Below are 20520 nucleotides of genomic sequence, written 5' to 3'. Positions count from 1 at the left end.
TGCAGCTCAAGGCTACTGCCTTACTCCTTGAGCCTTAGCGCCACTTCCAGTTTTCTAGTGGTTAATTGGAGATAAGAGTTTCATGGTCGGCCTGGGAGTTTGGCCTAGTGGTTAAAGTGCTTGCCTAGCATGCATGAAGACCCGGGTTCGATTCCTCGGTACCACATACATAGAAAAAAGCTGGAAGTGGTGCTGAGGCTCAAGTGGTAGAGCTCTAGCCTTGAGAAAGTCCAAGGACAGTGCTCAGGCCCTGAGCTTAAGCCCAAGACTGGCAAAAAAAAAAGAGTTTCATGGTCTTTAGTGCCTGGGCTGGCTTTGAATGGTGATCCTCAGATCTCAGCCTCCTGAATAGCTAAGATTACAGGCATGAGCCACTGTACCCAGCAGTGTGTTATATTTCCTATAAATTTAATCACCCTTTATTTGCTTTAAGTTACTACATTTAAATTTGTTTTATTCTTAGAGTTGTTATAGGGGGCTTTTAGAGGTTTTTGTTATGTTCCCATACTTTTCTGGGCTAAAGGATCTCCTGACCCTTCCCTGTGTTCTTGCTGTATGACAAATAAGAGAAAGAACAGTGCCTTTAGTCCTGAGGGCTATGTCTGGGGAATTTCTTTTTCTTTTCTTTCTTTTTTACTGGGAAAAAAAAAATCAAAACAATGTACTGCATGTTATTTCAGTAATTTTCTGTTTTATGAATGTACCACATATTAACTTTCAGTCGTAGGGCTTGACCTCTGGGCTTGGGCGTTGTCCCTGAGCTCTGCTCAAGGCTACCACCCTACCCCTTGAGTCTGAGCACCACTTCCTGTTTTCTAGTGGTTAATTGGAGTTAATAGTCTCATAAGCTTTAGGGTCTAGGCTGGCTTTGAACTGTGATCCTCAGATCTCAGTCTCCTGAGTAGCTAGGATTATAGGCGTGAGCCACCAAGCCCAGCTCATATATTAACTATTACGTTGATATGCATTTAATTTGCCTTTTGATTTTTGTTGTTATTCTTATTGTGAAAGATGTTACAGTGAAATCGTTGTTTCCTTTTTTTTAACCCCCAGGTCTGTTCAATGTGGGAAACAAGTTGCTAGTAAGCCTGGACTTACTTTTTGCCATCAGAAACCAGATCAAGCTGGGAGAGGACCCCAGAGTGTTTGTAAACATTGTATTAAAGTCTGTACAGGAGCAGACAGGTAAAGTCATCTTCCTCCCATTCCCAAGTTTACTTCCTAGAGTCCTGGGAATTTTCAGTGGTTGGTTTTAGTTCAAAGAGTCATTTTGTAAAGTCTGAGATTTCCTAATACCCTCTTATGTTGGAATTTGATAAAAGTATAACTTTAGAAAGCATGCATCTGTCCATGTATCCAGGGACCTTCGGCAAAAGATCACAACTGACTTGTAGCCGCACATTGTTTGGTCATTGGTAGACTTGACTTCACTACATATTAGGTTCATTCTGAATCCACAGCTCCTACGTGCCTGCTACCAGTTCAAAGGTATCTATAGTCTCAAATGTTGAGACCCAAGGTCGAAGTTGTGCTCTTTACTATCAGGGAATTCTCTTCCCCTTTGCATCAACTTTTTTAAAAAGATACACTTCGTTTCACTCCACCTACAGGCACAGTTCCACAGGTTCCAGTTGTCTGCTTTGCCGGCTCTGGGGGCAGTTGGAATGAAGAAGAATGCCACCGCCACATAGGCCTGTGTTTGACTCTGTCATTTGGTGACAGCATACTGTCACCAAATTATTGAGCAAGTTATTTTGTGCCTCTGTTTCTCGGTTATAAAATGAGGACATACATTGATATCAATGTATGTGAAGTAATGCACCTTCTATCTGATGAATATAATGTAACCCTTCTATTAATTACAATAAAAAATATATAAAAAAGAAGCATACATTATAAACCACAGTGATCATATGACAAGTCATTTATCTTGTCAGTGTTCCTAACTTTTCTGTAAATAATAAATAAATAAAGCCTTGAATTTTTTTTATAAAAAAAATGAAGCATTACGCTCCTGGTTCGTAAAGAATTAAAGTCCTGTGAGAAATAAGTCAGATAACATTCAGAACTCCTTAGTACACAGAGTTACCAAGTTCAATACAGCTATTATTATTATTATTATTATTATTATTATTATTTCTACTATTACTAGAGTTGCCTTTAGGTTTGTCCTCTAAACACTTGATGGGCAAATGTCTGACCTCATGGTAGTTGATAGTCTTGGAGGTTTTTAGGGGAAAATTTTTAATTTGTAGGATGAATGTTCTGGCTGGCCACTAGTTCTCGTGAATGCCTTCAGGGACCTTTTCTGTGACCTTCTCAGTGTTCTTGCTGTCCTTCCAGAGAAGACTTTGCCCTCAGAGGAGCTGAGCCAGCTTCAGGAGCTTTTGTGCAATGGCTATTGGGCTTTTGAGTGCCTCACCATTCGAGACTACAATGATATGATATGCGGCATCTGTGGTGTGGCCCCCAAAGTGGAAATGGCTCAAAGGAATGAAGAGAATGTTCTGGCACTCAAGAGCGTGGAGGTAAGTCCCCCTCAACCATGAGCAGCTAAGAGCTGTCTCCTTACCTTCCAAAGATGGATGGCGCCAGTCCTGTGTGGGAGAGATAAATGGCTTTTTCCTTCTGTAGCTCAGGATTTCATCTGGGGAAAGCAGAAGGAAAGAGGATTTGTGTATTTATTTACTCATTCATCAGCTGTATTGAGATGTGCTTTTAAAATATTTATGCATAGGAATTTAACCCAGGGCCTTGTATTACTAAGCATGTACTCTACAACAGAGATGCCTGATTCCATCATGAGAAAAGCTGGTGTATTTCCCCATTTTATTATAAAAGACTATGTAGCCTTGAAAGCAACCTCAGATAATTTTGATGAAAGAGAAGAAACTGAGTGTAGTAGTATATGTAAAAAAAAAAATAGATGCCCAAGTCCTGGATCCAGTAGCCTATCAGAATAAAGTACAAGGCTGTCTCAACACTGGAAATTATATCAGTGCTTGGAATAAGTTGTATAGATATATGAGTTATACAAGGTAAGATTTCACTCAGACATTTATAAAAATGTCTGAGTGAAATCTTACCTTGTATAACTCATATATGTTACTTCTAAAAAGATATATCAATGTAGATTACTAACATTCATATTGGAGAAATAAAATGTTTATTTGGTGTAAAATAAAAGAGGAGGGGGCTGTCAGCCTGGCACTGGTGGCTCACCTGTAATCCTAGCTACTCAGGAATCTGAGATCTGAAGATTACAGTTCAAGGCCAGCCCGAACAGAATAGTTCATGAAATTCTTATCTCCGATTACCCACCAAAAAGCCGCTCAAGTGGTAGAGTACTAACCTTGAGCAAGAGCTCAGAATAACATCCAGATCCTGAGTTCAAGCCCTACAACTAACACAAAAGAAAAGAAAAAATGACTGATAGGAGTGGCATTAGATATTTGTGATAGATAAATGCTACTTGGATCAAGGGCCTTGTGAAGGAAGGGACAGATCCATAGGGCCTTAGAAGGTGGACAGAATTTATTAAATACAATTCTGGTAGTTCTTGCCAACCAGTCACAGGAATTTGAGCCTACATTCACATACTTGTTCTGTATTTGGCTTTAGTAGTTTCACTTTTGGGTTTACCCATATTAGTAGCTAAGTAGAAAGCTAACCGAAGATAGATAACAGGTACTCCAATGGTAGCTCTCCTTTCCTTCCTAATAGAGGTGATATGAATAAAGATAGAGAAGAAAAGGGGCTGATCATTGTGATGGGAAACAAAGAAATAGTTGAGTACAAATTCAGGAATTCCCTGCAGTACATAGCTGCAAGCCTTAATTTTTTGTGGAAATAAGGAAGGGAGAGGATTCTTTTTATTGTTAATATTCTGTGGCTGCTACCATTCATCCTTTTTTATCTTGATCTTTTAGTTCACCTGGCCTGAATTCTTGGGCTCCAGTGAAGTGAATGTGGAAGACTTTTGGGCCACAATGGAAACAGAGGTGATTGAGCAGGTGGCATTCCCTGCCAGCATCCCCATCACCAAGTTTGATGCTTCTGTAATTGCCCCCTTCTTTCCACCACTCATGAGAGGAGCTGTGGTTGTCAACACTGAAAAAGACAAAAACCTGGATGTGCAGCCAGCGCCTGGTAAGGCCAGAGAATGTCTCAGAAGCTAGGATCTTGTTCACAGCAAGGCAACACAGTGGTGGGCAGGGGTGGGGTGGGGGTGGAGGCAGTAGTGTAAGAGTCTGCCTAATTGAAAGACTTTTACCTTGACAGTGACATCTGTGACAAAAGTCCCCTAGAGATGAAAGCCATGATGCAGTTTCGAAATGCTACCATCTGTGGTGTATAGAATAGATACACACTTCTCAGAATGCACACCTCACTACCTTCTTCAAATGTACTACTCTGGGTAATAGATACCTTGAAAAATCAGAACTAAATGCTGGTGGTAAGGCTCTAGCCCCAGAAACATTCACTTAGAAAATTTAGGGGGAGACCAAGGAACCTGCCTTAAAAACTGATCTTTCATATGTTTTTGTAATACATCAAGTAAGCAGCTCTGGATTAGCTATAAGGAGCACGTATTTCTAACAAGTTGAACTGCCACTTGGCAGTGTTGTGACCTCCTACAAATTCCTTTCATTGTCTCAAGCCTCTTGCTGCATCTACGAAAAGTATACAGTAATGTCCACTCCTAGGTTATTGACCTGATAAGGGGTGGTAGCTTTCCACTTGTATTTTTACTACAGCTCACAGTAAGAAATGTTTTTTGCATCATCACCCAGAATGATACCCTTACATACGTACATGTGTGTACATCTGCAACTGAAAACTTTTTTTTGGGGGGGGGGTGGTTGTGGGGTTTGAACTCTGGGCCTGGGTGCTGTCCCTAAGCTCTTCAGCATAAAGCTAGCATGCTGCCACTTGAACCACCTCGCCACTTCCTGAAAACTTTTTTTTACAAAGTGCAGTGTACTATATTTTCTGCTTTGTTTTAAACATATCTAGACATGGCCTGTTATGTTGATTTCATAGGTACTTAATATTTTGTGATCACTGGTTCTCAAACATTGTTTCTTAACATTAGATACTAAGGTATCCTATTTACTAGACCAGTGTACTACCACTGAGCTCCACCTCCAACCCAGGAATTGTTCTTTTTTGGACCCCTGTACAGTAACCTTCCTTTGGTTAGCCAGGTTCAGGAGCATAGTTTAGAGGGCATTTCAAAATGATACCTACTGCCTCTCTTGTTGCAGGTATATTAAGCATCTGAGCTCTTGGTTCTCAAAAAGAGAAAACTAGATTAAACATTGACCCATTTTAGTGTTTCTTTGTGAGTTTGGGGTTTTGGGGTTTTTTTTGTTTGTTTGTTTGTTTGTTTTGCCAGTCCTGGGCTTGAGCTCAGGGCCTGAGCACTGTCCTTGGACTTTCTCAAGGCTAGAGCTCTACCACTTGAGCCTCAGCACCACTTCCGGTTTTTGTCTATGTATGTGGTACCGAGGAATCGAACCCGGGTCTTCATGCATGCTAAGCAAGCACTTTAACCACTAGGCCAAACTCCCCGCCCCAGTTTTGGGTTTTTTTGTTTATTTATTTTGTGTGTGCTGGTCTGGGGCTTAAACTTGGTGCCATCCCTGAACTTTTGTGCTCAAGGTTAGCATTCTATCACTTGAGCCACAGCCCCAATTCCAGCTTTTTGGTAGTTAATTGGAGATGAGGGCCTCACAGACTTTCCTGCCCAGGCTGATTTCAGACCGCATTCCTCTGATCTCAACTGCCTGATAGCTAGGATTGCAGATATGAGCCACTGGCACCCAGCTGTTTTTAGAGTTTATTTGTTTGTGTTGGTTGTGGGGCTTGAGCTCTGGGCTTGGGCACTGTCCCTGAGCTCGACCACTTGAGCCACAGAGCTACTTCTTGTTTGCTGGTGGTTTATTGGAGATAAGAGTCTCATAGACTTTCCTGCCAGGCTAGCTTTGAACCTCAATCCTCAGATCTCAACCTTCTGAGTAGCTAGGATTACAGATATGAGCCACTGGTGCCAGGCTTTTAGCGTTTGTTTTGTTTTGTTTTAATGGCTGTTTGCTGAGTATCTTACTTGGGTATCCCATAGCATGTTCCAGTTCCTAGAACTCAGCTGTCTTCAGATGTCAGGAACCTACCTTGCACTTTTTCCAGCATCCCACAGGCAGTGCACAACTGAATTCTATTGCGTAGTGTCTTATAGGCCCAAACCCCTTGTTTTATTCTCAAGTGTGGCAAACTACTTCCATGACTAATAATAGCTCCTCCCACTGGCATTGTCATCTCTTGCAGGCAATGGCAGTGCCTTGGTGAAGCTGCTCCAGGAAGGTACCTGTAAGCTTGAAGAGCTTGGCTCCTATGGTGAGCATGAACTGCAGCATCTGCTGAAGCAATGTGGCATTCCCTATAGGGAAGAGGACTCCAGGGTGAGTGCATGAGGCAGCAGTGGGCTAGCTGCTTGGTCTTAAGGATCATGGTATGAACGCACTTGTAATGGGGCACCTGCATTGGTCAGAGAGAGGGGGGATATCCAAGAAGCCTGAGAAAATAGCAAAAATCAGATTGTGGCATGCATATGAGGTCTGTCCTGTTGGAAGTTGTGGGCGTAGACCCTAGGATAGGGAGTCCTTTCTGCCCTTACTATACCTGACCTTGGATGAGCTACCTTATGTTTTGAGTTTTCCTAGTTTGTAAAATTAAAATAACAATTTGATTTTATGAAGCCATTATAAGGAATGTACTTCATGGTGTCTGGTTTTCAGATTTTTTGAAATAGGTGTTACTACACATCTAGATAAGTTGAGGGACTTCACATACTAATTTCCTTCACTTTTCTGTACTATTGAAAATATGCTTCCTTCAAATTCATGTTCAAATATTCTATAAGAATCCTCTGACTTTTTAAAGAGTTGAAGGCTCCAGGCGCAGAGTCTGGCAGCTTGGTCTGTCTTTTGGGCTTTTCCTATGACCCTGTGCTTGTGAGGCCTGCCATGCCCAGATAGTATAGAAGATTGGGCTGCTGGGCTCCACGGTCCAATCTGGCCTACTTCATCCTTTGCCTTGGGTCTAGAGTGAGCATGTGTTGTTGTACATACACTAGACCACCTTAACATTCACTCCTGTGCTCACAATCTTGTCTTTCCTTTCTAGGATCAGCTCTCCCTCTCCTTATTGGCACTCTATGAATCTGTACAGAATGGAGCCAGAGCTAGACAGCCTCCACCTCATCTCACCGGGGGTAAAATCTACAAGATGTGCCCCCATCAGGTAAGGGGGTACTTGAGGTAAATTTGCTCCTATTAAACTGCCCACAGAGGATCTGAATGAGCCAGCTTTGCTTTGGGTGTTGGGACTTTGGCTGCTATGCAGCCTAAGAAGCAATTGCCCAGGTAAGCCATCCTTTGGCCTGGAGAAGAAGGAATCATTCAGCAACGTGCATTTATGGGGCCTGAGTCATTGATTAAAGATAGAGGAGTGAGCAACAAGTGGGGATCACTACAGGCTTATGATACTAGACCCTGAAGGACCAAGGGCCTGAGATAGAAAGTAATAAAGACCTTTTGTCCACAACTTGTCCAAAGAAGATAAAGAAGTCTGGTAAAGAGATAGGAAGGAATGGTCCTCAGTAGAGGGACAAACAGAGGCCAGAGTCCCCTTAGGGGTTTTATTCGGAGGATGGTGAGGGACTTTTTCAGTGGGATTTGGGCTGATTTTGATTTGGGGACAACCAGATGTCTGTAGAGGGGTATGGACAGGAGACCTCATAGTAGTTCTGGAACTGTTTGGTACCCTATAACAGAGTAGGCCTGGGATGGATGGAAAATCCAGTACTGTTAAATACTCAGTAGGATGGGGTATGTGAGCCAAGACTCAGCTCATTGGCGTGTGTGAGGACGCCTTGACCAAGAAGGGAATGAGGTCATGTCATGGGACAGGAGCTCTGTCTGAGAGGCTTAAGGCCCCCTGGGGCAGAGCAATGCTTCCCAGGACTGTCTTTGGGCTATGTCACACTGGAAGATCCTCCCATGTGCCCCCAGGTGGTCTGCGGCTCCAAGTATCTTGTTCGAGGTGAAAGTGCTCGAGATCATGTGGATCTCCTTGCCTCTTCTCGCCACTGGCCACCTGTCTATGTGGTAGATACGGCTACCCCAGTGGCCCTGTGTGCTGACCTCTGTTACCCAGAGCTGACCAACCAGATGTGGGGAAGGAACCAGGGCTGTTTCTCCAGTCCTGCAGAGCCACCAGTGGTAAGTGACTGCTTATAGTAATAGAATGAACCCCTCAGTCTGACCATGACCCATCTTCCTGGCTCTTGAGGGAAAATGACTTCAATCTATCTCTACCAGAGCTGGCTTTTTTCTTCACCAGAATTTTGTCTTGTTGTACTGGAATCAACATGAGTAAAATCTTTATCTGAGGGGGTAGGAGCTTGGTCTAGAAGTAGAGTGCTTGCCTAGCATACACCCAGACCCAGGCTCATTTTCCTCGGTACAACATACATAGAAAAGACCGGAAGTGGTGCTGTGGCTCAAGTGGACAGTTGCTCAGGCCCTGAGCAATACTTTATATGAGCTAGCCATTGTTTGAGGCCAAATCAGGTCATTAAGTATGCCTCAGATTCCTTGTATTAAAAAGAAGTTGGAGCCAGGTGCAGTGGCTCACGCCTGTAATCCTAGCTACTCTGGAGGCTAAGATCTGAGGATCAAGGTTCAAAGTCAGCACAGGCACAAAAGAACCCAAGACTCTTATGTCCAGTTAGCCTCTAGAAAACAGGAAGTGGGCTTGGCTCAAGGGTAAGGCTGTAGCCTTGAGCTGAAGAGCTCAGGGAAGCACCCAAGCCGAGTTCCAGCCCCATGTCCCACAAAAAAAAAAAAAGTTGCGGTTGGGGTCGGGGATATGACCCAGCATAGCGTGCTTGCCTAGGGTAATGTGCTTGACTAGCATGCATGAAGCCCTGGATTTGATTACCCAGAACCACATACACAGAAAAAGCCGGAAGTCGCACTGTGGCTCAAATGGCAGAGCCATTGAGCAAAAGTGTCCAAGGACAGAACCCAAGCCCTCAGTTCAAGCCCCAGGACTGCAAGAAAAAAAAAAAAGTTGGGGGCTGCGGCATGGCCTAGTGGTAGAGTGCTCACCTAGCATGCATGAAGCCCAGGGTTTGATTCCTTAGTACCACATACACAGAAAAAGCTGAAGGTGATGCTGAGGCTTGAGCACTGGCCTTGAGTGTCCAAGGACAGTGCTCAGGTCCTGAGTTCAAGCCCTAGTTCTGGCAAAAACAAAAAATAGCCCTAGAACACATTCTCTTTTTTTTTTTTAAGGAAAAAGAAAAAGTGATACTTGAACTCGGGACCTTGCACTAGTTAGGTAGGCTGATGTTCTACCATTTGAGCCACAGCCCCAGGCCTATATTTTACTGGTTTGTTTTTGTGTCAGTCCTGGGGCTTGAATTCTGAACCTAAACACTGTCCCTGAGCTTTTTTACTCAAGGCTACTAGCACTCTGCCACTTGAGCCATCACTCCACTTCCAGCTTTTTCATGGTTAATTGTAGAGTCTCATAGACTTTGCTACCCAGGCTAGCTATGTACTGTGATCCTCAGGTCAGCTAGGATTATAGACATGTGCCACCAGTGCCCAGCTTTCACCCATTACTTTTACAATAACCAGTCTCATTTCCCATTTTGGCATGTGCTTGAGCTGCAGGTTGCATACTTTAGACTTCCTGTCATTGCTTATAGGCATGCATCATAGGTATGTGCCACTGCATCCAGCATCCTGGGTGAAGATGAGATCTCAGGAACTTTTCTGCTCAAGCTGGTGTAGAAGCATGAACCCTCCCAATCTCAGTCTCCCCTGTAGCTTGAGGTTACAGGTACATGCCATTCACTGTGCCCAGCTATGGCTTGAAAAAGAACTTCTTTGCTGAGCTATACTTGGACTACAATCCCTCGTGTTTCTTTTGGTCTAAGACAGGGACTCGGCATCTGACACAATCCTTTTATAATTCCCACTATAGGTGGGCTGACAAGTATAGTCCATCTGCTTCTTCATTGAGATGGAGTCTCATGAACTCTTTTAGACTGGTCTGGAACCACAGTCCTCCTGATCTCCCACACAACTAGGGTAATAGGCATTGCCCACTATGCCCAGGTCTTGGTTAGCAGGGAAAGTTGTAACAAAACTTTTACCCAGACTGTTATTGAACTGTGGTCTTCCAGATCTCAGCCTCGCTAGATTACAGGAGTGAGTCACCAAGCCCTGCTTTAGACTTCAGTGTGTGTGTGTGTGTGTGTGTGTGTGTGTGTGTGTGTGTGTGTGTGTGTGTACATGTTGGCGTGTCGGCACTGGACCTTGCACTTGGGACCTGAGTGCTGTCCTTTAGCTTTTGTGCTAAGGGTTTGCTTACTACCACTGGAGTCAGCTCTATTTTTTGGCTTTCAGATGATTAATTGGAGTCTCACAGACATTTTTTTGCCTGGGCTGAGCTCAAACCAGAGTCCTCAAATCTGAGCCTGTAGAGTAGTCAGAATTACAGGTGTGAGCCGCTGGTGTCTGGTAGCACAGATCTTTAATCCGTTTTATTCAAAGGTAAGGCCTAGAAAGGGAAATGGACTTGACCAGGCTCACAGCAGAACAGTGATGGAACCCTTGTCTCTATGTCTTAGTATATTGGGCCAGACACAGTAGTTCTTACCAAGGCCTTTGCCGGCAGGCATTAGAATTGATAATAGGTAGGTAGAAGAGAAGACTCTTTTTCAGGATACATGGGAGGAGAAAACCTCTGGCTTGGCTTTGGAGGGAACATCATTAGCATCACTCCTGGCCCTGAGCTTCCCTCACAGATAGTTCTTCCCCTTCTCCTCCTGCCTGTACCGCTTAGGTACAACTTCAGCTTTGAGGATAATTGATTTTCTGTCCCTGTTCTCACTTGAGGAAACAGAAACGGGTGGGGGAGGGGTGGGGCAAGGGCAGGAGTCATAGTATGCAGGGATGAACAGAACTTTCCTTTTCCCCCACCACACAGGTTCTACCTTCTATTCTCTCTTGTAAAAAAGACTTTGCATCTCTCTTGTAGAGCGTGTCCTGCCCTGAGCTCTTGGACCAGCAATATTCTGTGGATGTAATAGAGGCTGAGCACTCAATCCAGCACCCAGTCACCAAGACTGCCACGCGGCGTATTGTTCATGCCGGGACACAGCCCAGTCCCAGTGACCCCAGTGCTGGCCATCACTCCTTGTCCTTGTGTCCTGAGCTGGCATCCTACACAAGCATCCTGGCCTCTTCTGTGGACAGCAAGCCAAACAGTGTCCGCCAGCGGCCCATTGCCTTTGACAACGCCACCCACTATTACCTCTACAACCGCCTCATAGACTTCCTCACCAGCCGTGAGATTGTCAACCGACAGATCCATGACATAGTACAGAGCTGCCAGCCAGGCGAGGTGGTCATTCGTGATACCCTTTACCGCCTTGGGGTTGCTCAGATCAAGACAGAGACAGAGGAGGAGGGTGGGGAAGAGGAAGTGGCCACCACAACTAAGTAGGCCAGGCTGTTGCTTAGACTGCACCATCTCAAGCCATAATATGGCCCTTGCCCAAGGCTTCTCTATCCAGGGACCTGCAGAAGCAGTCACCGGTGGGAAAGGGCCTCTGACTGCTGGGACTGACCAAAGAGCTTCCACTTCCTGAGCATAGCAGAGCTCAGGGTTTTTGCTTCTCAACTCTCCAGGGCTCAGGAGAGGTGCCAGGAACCCCCTACCTAGCCCTGAGAGAGCATGTAAGGGATACAATGTGTTGAGGGGAGAAGGGGAGGCAGACAGCTGGATCCTCAGGTACACTGTGGATCAGGGCGGAAGACCTGGGGCAAGCTAAGGAGATGGCACTGAGTGAGGAGGTCAGGGAGGACTCTTGAGCTCACCCTTCTTATCAGGTTCTCCCTACTCCCAGTCTCCAGCCACATGAGCTCCTTAGCTTTTTGCCTTTGACTGGGACCTCTGTGGCCTCATTCAATCCAGAGGTCCCTTTGGGCTTTTGATTGCTCCCCAAAGAGGGGTACATTTTCCTCTGAATCGCTCTGCATCCACCTCTGGGGGAAGCTGGGGAGGGTGGAACAGTCAGCCACAGCTCTCTTCTTGGACTTGTCCTCTGAGCTTTAGAGGATTACCCCCTTCCTCCTTTCCCTGGCCACTGCTGCTGTGCCCTGCATTCTCTCTGGACCCTGGGACCCTCACCACATTGGAGATGTGGCCCATGGTTGTGACATAACCTGGCAGCAGTAGAAAAAAATCCCTTCTGTGAAGGGGAAGCAGACAGGGCTGAAAGGAAACAGCAGGACTGGCTCAAGTGCCCATGGTTTGCTTAGGGCCCGGGAATTGGCCGAATGTTATTTAATTTATTGAGAAGAGTGGAGTAGGTGGCTTTTCCCCCTTTCCTCCCATCCCTTATGAGAATAAAGTTTATTAAATTATCTGGTTTTGATGACACAAGAGCCAGTTCCATGCGCATTGTGTGGTTGAGCTCTGGAGGTCTGAGATGGTCCCCACAGGGTAGAGACACAGCAGGTCCTAGGGAAATCCCAAGCCCTGGTGTCATGGTACACAAAGAACCAGAGGCTTGCTATGTTCATGCTGTTAGTTTAATGTTGACAAAAACAGCCTGAAGCATGACTGTTAGTTGTAGTTAAGGGAACACATGCTTTTTGAGTGGTGTGGCTGGTCACATACCAAGACCCCCTGCCTTCTAACCCAGTTTACCAGGAATTTGAGCAGAATGTACTCCACACACACACTTATAGCTGCCACTAGGATCATTACAGCAGTACCAGGTCCAGGGTGGGGTAAGGCTGTGGAGGGAAGGCCAGGCAGAGACTAGAGGACTAGATAGAGTCTTAAAAAGGAGGTTATCTTGCACCATGGATCCTGTGGGCTGCAGGTATCTGCCAGCTGCTGCTGTGCTTGGTCAGGGTGGGCATCCGCACCACGTTCCAGCTGCCCAACCTCAGGCAGCCTTGTCTTCTCAATAGTAGGCAGTTCTTGGGAACCTCTGGGCAGTCAGTTCATTTCCATAGAAACTTAAGGGAACTAGGGAAAGGGGTTCTTAGAAGTGAGAACAGGGCCACTAGTGACCTGGGGGGTCGACCAGTTGGCAAATAAGAGACCAAGGTCAAGAGAACAGGTATGAGGGGCTCTGCCCCTGATTGGCAGTGATGACCTAGGCTCTGGGAATTGGGAGTCTCAAATTCCAAAGTTCCAGACTGGGCCAAGATGAGTGAGATTAGCCAGGGCAGAGTTCCATGTGCTCCCCCATGTTGCCCTATCCATGGGGGAGCTGAAGCTTGGAGGAGAGGAGCAGTGTTCTTGCCTCAGCAGAACTGGTAGTTGTTAGGCTGCAGCAGTGGCTGGGCAGCTTCTGGCTCGCAGCAGGCCAGGTGCTCACTAGCACCCTCCTCAGGCTCCACACTGCTACTGCTGCTGCTGCCGCTGCCGCTGCCATCACCACCACGATCATCTCCACTGCTGCTACTCCTGCTTGGCAGGTTGGCGTAGTCCTGAAGTGAAAGGGACCAAGAACAGTGAGTCTCTGTCGTCAGGCTTCGTGGAGCCTGCAGGCCAGCATGCCCAGTCACTCACCTGCTCTCTCCTGTGTGCTCGGGCCTGTTTCTGAAGGAGGGAGCAGATCTGCTGGAAGGTGGGTCTCTGGGTGGGCTCCAGATCCCAGCAGGCTTGCATGATGCTGTATCTGAAGACAGACGGGGGGCCTTTTGTGAAACTTCTCAGGGTCTGGGAACCATCCAGTCCAGGAGAGCCCTAAGCAGAGGTCCCCAAAGCTAGTCAAAGGGGAACTTCCAGGCTGGGGTTGCAGTTCAGAGGTGGAGCACTTGCCTAGTACATACAAGACCCTGGTTTCTAGACCTAGTGCCCCAAAAAGGTTAGTATAAACCTAAATCCGTGGCATGCTTTCTGTGATCCTCACAGTAACCTTTGCAAAAGGATATTCATCACTTTTGACAGAAGGAGCCATTTAGTATCTTCAGGGTTGCCATTGTAAAAATCCATCATGTAGACTAAGATGAGACCCAGTTAAGCCCTTCTCAGGGAACAGGCCCCTGTGCTCTCTAGGATTGAGTGAGTCGGAAGCTTGTTTTACAGTCTACTGTGGGGGAGATGAAGCCTGGCCTTGGAGCATTCTGGACATACACAAGGGCCACATAATCCCTGTTCTTGGGTGTGTCCCCTCCCTGGGGCCCCTTCACATACATGTTCTTTGGGGCAAACGCAGGCTGGGCCATTTGATAGCCATCCTTGACCAGTTTGTAGAACTTGCTGTTGACTAGAATGCCGGGGTATGGGTTGAGTCCTGCAAAGGCCAAGTGGTATAAGAGGTCTTGTCTTTCCATCCCCACCCACACATCTCAGGTGTTGTGTGAAGGACCCACCCAAACTGTGGCCATAGAGCACAGCTCTTCCTACCCAGTGCTTTCTGGTGCCATCCATTGTACAATAGGCTTTGGGAAGTAACAGCCTTTCAACAGGCATTACCATGCCTCGCAGGAATTCAGTACAGGCTTTGGACTCTGGCAGAGCAAAACCTCTGATCAGAGTGGACACAATGCCAGGTGAAGAGGCTAGTACAGCAGTGCATTTAATGACAGCACAAGACCTTAGGGCTCATACTCAAGGGCATGGAGGAAGTTTCAGAGACAACAGAGTCATCGAAATGACAACTGCACAGGCAAGAGATGAATGGGAGAAGAGCCCAGAAGGGGGATGTGTGTGAGGACTGGAAAGTCTGGCAGACCTATTCAGGAGCAGCAGTGCTCCTCAACGCCTGGCCTTCCTTAACTTTTCCCACATGAGTTACAAAATACCAGTGTAACCAAAGAGCCTCAGACTGCATCTGACTGGCCCAGGCACTCACCCAATGAGAAGATCTCCCAGAGGAGGATGCCATAGGACCAGACATCACTCTGCACAGTGTAGACACAGTCAAAGATGCTCTCTGGGGCCATCCACTTGACAGGCAGGCGGGCCTGGCACAACAGTCCTCCATCACTTAGGACTCGGGCCCTCAGCCCAGCCCCGCCCACCGCCACCACTCAGCACTCACGTTGCCCTTGACAATGTAGTTGGAGTCATTCATAATGTCTCTAGCCAGCCCAAAGTCACCAATCTTGGCCACGTGCCCGTTGGTGAGCAGCACATTGCGTGCTGCCACGTCCCGGTGGATGCACTGAAGGACAATGCAGCAAGGTTAGTCCTTCAGTCCTCTAGCCTGAACTAGTTTACCTGAGGATTTAATGTGGTCTGTTAATGGTTAGAAGCCATCACCTGCCTCCACTGCCATACTAGCTCATTGCTGGTTGTTGAACAGCAAGAGCTGCCTTTGAGATAAGCAGTCTGCCAGCCCCATGCCATGAGCAGTCTCACCCCATGCCTCTGCTAATAGAAGCTGCCACCAGCAGGGCCCTGCTGTGTGGGGCCTTCCTCTAAGCAGTTGTACACATAAACCCATTTCACCTGCACACAACTCTGGGCTCGTGCACATTGTTACAGGAAGACACCAAGGCTCAGAGTTTTTTGTTTGCTTAAGGTTATACAGCAAGCAGCAGAGCCAGCCATTGTTGCCTCCTGAATCTGTTGTTGTTTTTGTTTATATTGTTTTTTTGCCAGTCGTGGGGCTTGAATTCGGCCTGGGCACTGGCCTTCCATACACTTTGCTCAAAGCCACTTGAGCCGCAGCACCACTTCCAGCTCTTTCTGTGTATGTGTACTGAGGAATCCAACCCAGAGACTGGCTTTGACTCACATTCTTGGAAGCCAGGAAGGCCATGCCCTGAGCCACTTGGCTGGAGAAGTGGAGCAGATCCCAGAGCTCCAGCGGCTGACTTTCTTCTTTGTCCAGATCTAGGGTGGGAAGAGATGGCAGACTGGTCTCACCATACTCCTACCTTACCTGACCTCGGTTCCAACTCCCAGCAGCCCATCTCTACCCTAGTTGGTCCTGCTCCCACCTCACCTTGCTCAGGGAAGGAGTCATTTGAAGAAGTAGAGATTGGCCTCATCTCCACATAAGTGTCCATACCCTGGCTGGAGAAGCCACTGTCCCTATGGGGAAGAGAGGGTTAGGAGGTGGTCAACCCTGATTACTGTGCTGGCCAGTCCAGCGATTGGCCTCCAGCCATCCCGTGAACTGTCTGAACCACTCAGTAGAAAAGGAGGAGCGACATAGGCACCACCAGAGCGTCCCTTTCTGTAGGGAAGCCTGCTGCTATAGTCTGAGTGGCCATGGAACCCTTCCTGGCTGTTGGGAATGCTGGCACTCCAGCTGTAACCTCTTTGCCTATTTGTTTCTCCTAATGTCCATGAAGCCCCTAGTATTTTGCTGCTCCTGCTCCATACTTAGTTCTCAAGGGCCAAAAGAAGCCAGAACATTCTTCTCAGCCACATTTTAGGCCCCTTTTTTGTTTTCTGGATGGCAACTCTCACCCTTGGTTTCACATTAGAATCCCCCGGGGAACTTGAACATGCCTAGACCACCCTTAGAGTCTCTCAGAAACTTTAGAAGCAAAGGCAAGTACTTACAGCTCTAAATCTGCAGTTCTAAAGGAGAGCTCTAAATTTTTTTTTAATTATTAGAAAGATGACGTACAGAAGGTTACAGTTACCTAAGTCAAGTACACAGTACATTTCCTTTTGGTCAATATCACTTCTTCCCTTGATCTCTTAGAAGACAGCTTCTTAAACTAATTCAGCCCATGAATCACCAAGGAAACTTCCACAGATTCTGACTCGGCAGGTTTGAGTGAGTGGAGCCTGAAATGTGGGCTTTTTTTTTTTTCCCTGACAGCACCCAGGAATGCTAGGTACTTTTCCTTTAGGCAGAAGGTGATTTGAGGGAGTACTGTGCAGCCCTCAATAACTACTGCTGCTTCTAACGAGCCAGCCAGATATAATTTCTGCATGGCTCATTTTCTGCCCCTCTGCCCTGGAGATGTGACCTTGACAATGCCCCTAGCCTAGAATTCTCGGAAAGAGAAGCTGAAGTTTCATTCCTCATCTAACTGTGGCACAACCCCCCCTTCCCTGTTCTAGGAACTTTACTTCTCTATTAACGTAGCCTAGAATTCTATTCTGGGATTTGAAGATGGAAGCCAGTATTTACTATTTTTTTTTCCTTTTCAGCTAGAGATTGAACATAGGGCCTCACATTTGCTAGGAAGGCACTCAACAATTTGAGCCATGCTCCATATCCCTTTTTAATGTTTTGGGTTTTTTTTTTTAATGTTCAGGCTGTCTTTTTGATCCCCTACTTGTGCTTCCCAAGTTGGTGGGGATGATAGGTACATCTGACATGAACTTCCCTTTTGCTTGAGTTGGCCTCAAGCCATGATCCTCTAATCTCAAGTAACTAGGATTACAGGTGTGAGATAGTATTTCTGGTTCAAGTACTTTGTGATAAAAGATTTTGCCTACGATTCCAGCTGGCAAGGATGGCCCAGTATATGCTACTCTCTCAGAGAAGTTTCTGAGGATTGGAAGAGGAAGCAGACCTTGCCAGACCCCCATTTTTTGACCATGAGGTTAAAAAAGAAAAATGGCCTCTTTTGTTTGTTGGGGTTTGTTTGTTTGTTTGCCAGCCCTGGGGCTTGAACTCAGGGCCTGAGCACTGTCCTTGGGCTTTCTGCAGGCTAGAGCTCTATCATTTGAACCACATCACCATTTCCAGCTTTTTCTATGTATGTCGTGTAGCGGAATCGAACCCAGGTCTTCGTGCATGCTAGGCAAGCACTCTACCACCAAGACAAGCTCCTGGTCCTCCTTTTGTTCCTCTAGTCTTGGCAGCTGCCTAAGATAAGAGCACAATAGACCCTCTTCTACTCTGATCCTGTCCCTGCTGCACCGGGCTCCAGTGTGGAGTCCTCTAAACAGCAACATGGCAGGTGAGTGCTAGACCCAAAGCCAAGAGAGCCCAATTCTGCTTCAGGCACTGCTCTCTCCTAGACAGGTGCAACATGAAACATAGCAATTCCTCTCTCTCGTTGCCCATCTGCCTCTGGATGGCTTCCAGAAACCATGTCACAGAAATAACAGAGTCAGCCAGAAAGACTCTGAAGGTTCAACCCTGATATGGCTCATCTTGGGAAATGGAGTCTTCAGGAGACTAGAGCTGTTTTGCCTCTTCTTGTACAATGACTAAGATACTGATAGGGTGCTGAGGTGGTCTTTTCCTCAGTGGGATGGTGGGAGCTCTGCAGCACCGCATGGCCTCTGTGGGTGCTGCAAACAGTCTGGGTTCGCTTTTCTTTGTGCCAGTTCTGGGTCTTGAACTCAGGGCCTGGGCACTGTGTTTTTCTCTTACAGCTAGCACTAGTCTTAGGGACTTTTCTGCCTGGCTGGCTTTGAACTTTGATCCTCAGCTCTCAGCCTCCTGAGTAGCTGGAATTACTGGTGTGAGTCACCAATGCCTGGGTTCAGTCAGTCTTTTCTTATTCTTTTTTTTTTTTCCTTTTTTTTTTTTTCCTGCCGGTCCTGGGGCTGGCACTCAGGGCCTGTGCACTCTCCTAGGACACTTTTTGCTCAAGGCTACTACTTTGCCATTTGAGCCACAGCACTCCATCTGGCTTTTTCTGTGTATGTGATACAGAGGAATTGAACCCAGGCCTTCATGCATGCTAGGCAAGACTCTACCACTAGGCTATGCTCCTGGCCATCTTTTATGAGCATTAAAGGAATGACTTCATGAACACACATCTCCACCTGGCTTTGAACTGCACAATTTGGCCTTCCACTGTACAACTTGGCCTCCACACTCCCACAACATGGTAAGCTCACATGCTTGTCCAGTGGTGAGAATATGTACTAGAAAAGCAAGGTTGCCATAAAACCTGCAATGGCTACTCCAGGTGGCACAGCTAGGAGCTGTCTTGGCAGACAGAACTGGGCCCTACTTCCCCATCCTGGTCTCTCTGCTCCCTCCTCTCCCCTCCACCATCCCTTTCCACAGTACTACCTGCGGACGTATTTCTTCTCCAGGTGGACGTTCTTGTAGCTGGTATCCCCCTCGGGGTCCTGACTTGGATTCAGGCTGGGTCCTAGCATGGCTTCAGCCTTCTTTCTCAGAAAGTTGAGCAGGTCACCATAGCAACAGTACTCAGTGATGACCAGGACAGGGCCTAGAGCACCAAGAGTGGTGTGAGAAGGGTGTTCCCCAGGTGAACAGCAGCACAGGACTGCAGACAAAGTACTGGAACTCAGCAACCCATCTCTCTAACCAAATAATAATCAACATCACCCTAATTTAAAAAGAAAGAATTTTGACCTCTTGTCCTTCCTTCCTTCCTTCCTTCCTTCCTTCCTTCCTTCCTTCCTTCCTTCCTTCCTTCCTCTTCCTTCCTTCTGCTTCTATCCCCCCCCACACACACACACACTTTTTTGTGCCAGTACAGGGCATGAATGTAGAGCTTGGTATTCTCTCTTAACTTTTTCAATCCAAGCAGGCACTCTACCACTTGAGCCACTGCTCCATGTTTGGCTTTTTATAATTAGAGATGAGAGTCTCATAGACTTCCTACCTAGGCTGGCTTTGAACCTCAGCCTTCAGATCTAGACCTCCTGAGTATCTATTACAGGCATGAGACTCTAGTCTCAGAATTCTTTTTTCAGGAGTCTGGTCTAGGGAAGTAGGGGTTACCAAGAAAGGATTCTTCTGGCACCCACAGAGGAGACAGGCAATATGGGTCTTGGTCCACTGGAGGCCACAGCTACCCCAAGGCCCAATTCCCACGGAACCCTCACCTCCATGTGTGCAGGCTCCCAGGAGGTTGACTATGTTTTCATGCTGGCCCAGGTGACTCATGATCTTCAGTTCTGACATGAGTGCCTCCTTCTCATCAGCATGAGCCGTGGCTGGTTCATGGGCCAGAGATTTGAGCAGTGGGCAGATCAGTGAACAAAAGAGGAGAAAGGAAGAGCACAGGCGCAGATGAAAAGGGTGGAGGGAGGCATGGGGTGTGCCTGTTACTGAGATGGGCTTAGGGTAGCAGAGAATCAAGCTGTAGCCAGATTGTGGTCCTCGGTGGCTTCTGTGCCCACTAGTCTGCCTGGGGCTCAAGCAGAAGTCTCTCCTCATCCTAAGCCACAGGGCACCCCCCCTCCCATCTCGAGCTCTGTCCCCCGGGTTCAGTGGGCTGACCATGTGGATGGGATCTCTTGCGATGCCTACCGACACCACTCTCCAGCCTCGCTCCCACTTCCCCATGTCTTCCCCCTCACTCACATTTCAGCATCTTCACAGCCACCTTCAGGACAGCATCTTCCTTGCCCAGACCAAAGGCTGTGGCCTCTACCACCTTCCCAAAGGCACCAGCTCCCAGCGTCTTACCTGTCACACACATAGATCCCTCAGGTCCCAGGGCACCAAAGGCTTCTCTCTTGAGAAGCTCACACCGCATTCCCTGGGAGTCGCACAATTGCGTGTATGGA

The 20520-nt window shown here is 47.0% G+C and overlaps 2 protein-coding genes across 4 annotated transcripts in view; one reads left to right on the top strand and one right to left on the bottom strand.

The window, feature by feature from the left end:
• Positions 1 to 12566, top strand: part of Hmgxb3 (HMG-box containing 3) — a 55767-nt gene extending 43201 nt beyond the window's left edge. For 2 of the 3 annotated variants that reach the window (XM_090331235.1, XM_090331233.1), the window contains 7 exons: positions 1054 to 1185; positions 2344 to 2528; positions 3930 to 4149; positions 6328 to 6461; positions 7186 to 7302; positions 8073 to 8282; positions 11116 to 12565. In XM_090331235.1, the coding sequence (XP_090187361.1) occupies positions 1054 to 1185; positions 2344 to 2528; positions 3930 to 4149; positions 6328 to 6461; positions 7186 to 7302; positions 8073 to 8282; positions 11116 to 11583 (1466 nt within the window). In that variant the 3' untranslated portion in view covers positions 11584 to 12565. Of the gene's footprint in view, positions 1 to 1053; positions 1186 to 2343; positions 2529 to 3929; positions 4150 to 6327; positions 6462 to 7185; positions 7303 to 8072; positions 8283 to 11115 lie in introns of all 3 variants that reach the window. The other variant, XM_090331234.1, reaches the window with a different exon arrangement.
• A 90-nt stretch (positions 12567 to 12656) lies between these two features.
• Positions 12657 to 20520, bottom strand: part of Csf1r (colony stimulating factor 1 receptor) — a 28575-nt gene continuing 20711 nt past the window's right edge. Inside the window, exons 12-21 of the mRNA XM_090331238.1 lie at positions 20315 to 20419; positions 19834 to 19944; positions 19049 to 19211; positions 16055 to 16143; positions 15845 to 15942; positions 15146 to 15268; positions 14957 to 15068; positions 14296 to 14395; positions 13669 to 13777; positions 12657 to 13586 (exon numbers count right to left, since the gene is read on the bottom strand). Of these exons, the coding sequence (XP_090187364.1) occupies positions 13401 to 13586; positions 13669 to 13777; positions 14296 to 14395; positions 14957 to 15068; positions 15146 to 15268; positions 15845 to 15942; positions 16055 to 16143; positions 19049 to 19211; positions 19834 to 19944; positions 20315 to 20419 (1196 nt within the window). The 3' untranslated portion in view covers positions 12657 to 13400. The remainder of the gene's footprint in view (positions 13587 to 13668; positions 13778 to 14295; positions 14396 to 14956; positions 15069 to 15145; positions 15269 to 15844; positions 15943 to 16054; positions 16144 to 19048; positions 19212 to 19833; positions 19945 to 20314; positions 20420 to 20520) is intronic.

Source organism: Megascapheus bottae, chromosome 4 (assembly GCF_031878675.1).
Source record: "Megascapheus bottae isolate mThoBot1 chromosome 4, mThoBot2.hap1, whole genome shotgun sequence".
NCBI classification, from domain to species: Eukaryota; Metazoa; Chordata; class Mammalia; order Rodentia; family Geomyidae; genus Megascapheus; species Megascapheus bottae.
This window is presented reverse-complemented; position numbering and strand designations above follow the sequence as displayed.